This window comes from Triticum dicoccoides, chromosome 7A, assembly GCF_002162155.2.
Source record: "Triticum dicoccoides isolate Atlit2015 ecotype Zavitan chromosome 7A, WEW_v2.0, whole genome shotgun sequence".
Taxonomy (NCBI): Eukaryota; Viridiplantae; Streptophyta; class Magnoliopsida; order Poales; family Poaceae; genus Triticum; species Triticum dicoccoides.
Window position 1 is genome coordinate 21,636,210 of NC_041392.1, and position 4,016 is coordinate 21,640,225.

General features: G+C 46.6%; 1 protein-coding gene across 1 annotated transcript; it reads left to right on the forward strand.

Moving 5' to 3' along the window:
• Positions 1-857: 857 nt before the first annotated feature.
• Positions 858-3,267, forward strand: LOC119328944 (chaperone protein ClpB1-like). Its single transcript, XM_037601932.1, has 6 exons — positions 858-1,677; positions 1,794-1,912; positions 2,029-2,369; positions 2,449-2,719; positions 2,798-2,995; positions 3,085-3,267. The coding sequence occupies exons 1-6, from the start codon at positions 858-860 to the stop codon at positions 3,265-3,267; spliced, it is 1,932 nt and encodes a 643-aa protein (XP_037457829.1).
• The last annotated feature ends 749 nt before the right edge of the window (positions 3,268-4,016 follow it).

Genomic DNA, 4,016 nt, shown 5'->3' on the forward strand with positions numbered 1-4,016 from the left:
CACGACCAGCTGCTCGGGCTGGAGAAGGAACGACAGTATGGGGTACGGCTTCTCATCGGGGGCGTTCGGGGGTGAGGACGGGCTACGGCCGTTCTTGGGGGTGTTGGTGATCCATACCAAGGGTACGTGGAGGACTTCGCCTTCAAGGACGGGGCGCCCATCACCATCCTGCGCGCCGTGGCCTCCTATGCCAGAGCGCGAAGGTTCCTTGCTAGTGTTTGAGAAAATTTCGACAAAAAATCTATTGGAGTTTGGCTATTTGGCTCCCGAGCTCATCTGCTCCCACGCTGAATTCAAAAACATACAAGAAAAATTGAAAAAATCTATTTTAGTACATTTTTTCTACTTTCTCTCAACTGGGTGCAGATGAACCCGCGCTTAGAAATGAATATTCGAGTTAATTGTAAGTTTTAGTCCGCTGAATTTAAGGGATCAACTGAAAACGACCAAAGCTTGTTAAAGTAAAAATACTTTACTAAAGTTTACTCGGCCGTTTACATCTCTATATTTCGGCTAGAGATGCTGTTGGCTCCACCTCTTATCTGGGCGACGTAGGGTTGTTGGAAAGGAACGGACGAAGAGACGTTCCTTACTTTTCCCTACAAAATCCACAACCAATTTCCAACTCCAATACCAATTAAAATTTGCGAGATGTGGTCGTTGTATACACAGAGACGGATTGGAAGAGATCTGTCGTATACTCATAAATACATCCTGTGCGGCACATCGCAATATATTATACAGATACAATAGACAGACGGCGATTAACGGTCTTGTGCTGCACCTGCACGTCGAATCGTATCGAAACAAATCGAACACTCTTGTCGGCACCTTCTTCTTCACTTCCAGTTGGTGCTATGTCGTGGTCTTCCCCGGAAAGCATGCTCTTCATCGGAGCATCGGCCGTTGCCAGTACTGCTCTAGCCTGGGCAACATGGACGTTGCTCGACGAGTTCATGTACCACAGACGCCCTTCGGACACCAACTACGACCAACTCATCGGCATCAAGCCCCTGGATGCCACCGGCAGCCTCAGGACCTTGGACGCCGCCACGACTGATCCTGTCATCGGCCGCGACGACGAGATCGACCGCCTCGTCTGCATCCTCTGCCGGCGCACCAAGAACTGCGCCGCGCTCGTCGGCCCCGCAGGGGTCGGCAAGACAGCCATCGTCGAGGGCCTCGCACAGCGCATCGCCGCCGGGAACGTCCCCGACACGCTTGCCGGCGCGCGCATCGTGGAGGTTGACATGGGGGCCATGATGGCCGGGACGCACTGGCGCGGCATGTTTGAGCAGCGCATCAAGGACGTCATCAAGGAGGCAGAGGAGGCGGAAGGCAAGGTCATCTTGTTCATCGACGAGATGCACATGGTCGTTGGCGCCGGCGGCGACAAAGGAGGCCCCATAGACGCCGCCAACATCCTCAAACCTGCGTTGGCCCGCGGCCGCATCCGTTGCGTGGGCGCCACGACCTCCGAAGAATATGAAAAGTATGTTCAGACAGATGCCGCGCTCGAGCGGCGGTTCCAGAAGGTTGTCGTCGAGGAGCCGAGTGTGCATGCGACCGTTGCCATCCTGCAGGGGCTGAAGCACAGGTACCAAGAGCACCATGGCTTGAAAATCCAGGACGATGCTATTGTAGCCGCTGCACATCTCGCTGCCCGCTACATTACAGGTACGTATACATACGTCAAGAAATCAGTTTACGCTTATAGTCACTTAATTATGGAAAACTATACGATTGTTTATTTATGTTGAAGATAATTAATTGATGTATTTGATCATTGCCAGGCCGCAAATTCCCTGATAAAGCAATTGACCTTATGGATGAGGCATGCGCCACAACAAAGATGCACGTGGACAAACAAACGACCGCGGAAATTGTTGTTAGCCCTGGACATGTAGCACGGGTAAGTCCCAAATAAACATATATATGAATACTTAATTTGCATATGTTTTACTTTTTATGAAGATTCACGTATGTTAATAATGTGATGTGTTTGTTACATCAAAATTTTATTCGAAGGTTGTGAGCCGATGGACTAAAATTCCTCTCGCTACACTTGACCAAGAGGATAACGACAAGTTGTTCCACCTAGCGAAAAAATTGCATGAGCGTGTTATTGGCCAGGATGAAGCTGTTAATTTGGTTGCGCAGGCAGTCCTACGTTCTAGGGTCGGTTTTGGTCAAATCGGACAACCGATAAGTGCATTCCTCTTTTTGGGCCCGGTTGGCGTCGGAAAGACAGAACTTGCTAAAGCCCTCGCAGAGAAGATATTTGACAATGAAAAGGCGTTGATTCATTTTGATATGTCAGAATATACTGACAGTGGATCTGTGTCACGTCTCACCGGAGGATCTCGAAGGTTTGATTCTTAAACTTGATATATACTTCTTGTTTCTAGGCACACACATATCTCAAAAACATTATTTGGTTTTCTAAAGCTATGAAGAATATGGACAACTCACCGAGAAAGTCAAGAGGCTCCCATATAGTGTTATCCTTTTCGACCATGTGGATAAAGCAAATGCCTCGGTATTCAAGGTTTTTCACCAGCTGCTCGACGATGGTATGTTGACTGATGGCAAAGGGCAAGTTGTAGATTTCAAGAACACTATCATCATTATGACCTCAAATATCGGAGCAGAGCACCTACCATCGAGAATTACGGGCAAAAATGCAATCAAATCTGAAAGAGATATCCTCATGAATCAGGTTTGCGAATCCCAACTATCCTTGTAACGTCCTCGATTGGCAAGCCAATGATCATCTTATGTACACTTGTTCATGCAGGTTAAGAAGCGCTTCAAGCCTGAACTTATCAATAGACTAAGTAAGGTTGTGATATTCGAGCCACTTTCGCACGATGAATTAAGGAAGATTGTGAAAATCCAGATGAATAATGTCATTTCGACAGTAGCTAACAAGGGTGTCTCTGTACTTGCAACTGATGCGGCCCTAGACGTCATTCTGTCAGAATCACATGACCCGGTGAGTATATATAACTATATATAGCTTTTTTCAATAACCATCACACGATGAAGATCCATGGTCCAGTTTTTAACCCTTCAAGCTCATAGGTCGACGGCGCAAGGCCCATTAGAAGGTGGATGCATAATCACGTGATCACGATTCTCTCGGACATGCTGGTCGATGGAGAAGCCTGTGCAGGCTCGACAATCTCCATTGATGCTGCCGTGGACGATAAGAGTGGGCTAACGTTCCAAGTGTTGAAGAAGCAGCAGGAGTTGGCGGATCAATGAGATGATTTTGGCCGTTGTCACTCCCATGATAGATAAAGAAAGATGCATGCTTACATAATGCATAGGCATGTAATGTACACAGAAGTTATCATATATTGTAGTAAAGGGTTAATGAATGTAATGACAAGTGCGTACGGGTGTTTGTTGTTTCTTTGTTTGATTGTTTTTCTTTTTCTTTTTAACTTCCAATCGGTATCAACGAGTTACTATTTCTTCCCAAAAAATATGGATTTTTCCAGAATTTGTCAGCAGAGTGCACACCGGGTGGAGCACTCCAAGTATAATTAAAACTAGTAACACAAGGAAAATTTCAGTTTCAACACTAAGATGTGAGGATTATTACAAATAAGAATCCAGACACACAACTTTGCCACACTAAATTCTTTTCGGCAAAATAATGACTTGTCGAGCACAAACCATGGTACTCAGAGAAGATCAGACCGGGAACAAACATAAATAGTGATTCCTCTTCTTCACACCCTTGTCCTCATTGTGGAAGTTACCGGCGGAACTGACACTACCCGGAGATGAGAACATCGACCTGAAGGATCCAATAGGGCCCCACGTTTTCCCTTCCCATCGGTGGTGACTCTTAACATATGGTCTAGTTTCAGCGGGAAAACTGACATTAGTGGTGTATCATTACTACCGAAATCACTAGTTAAGGGGTATCCTTTACAGGATAGCTCGAGCTCCAGTGGGCTCCATGTTCGCCACCTAGCCAAGAAACCGACCAACCTAAAAATCTC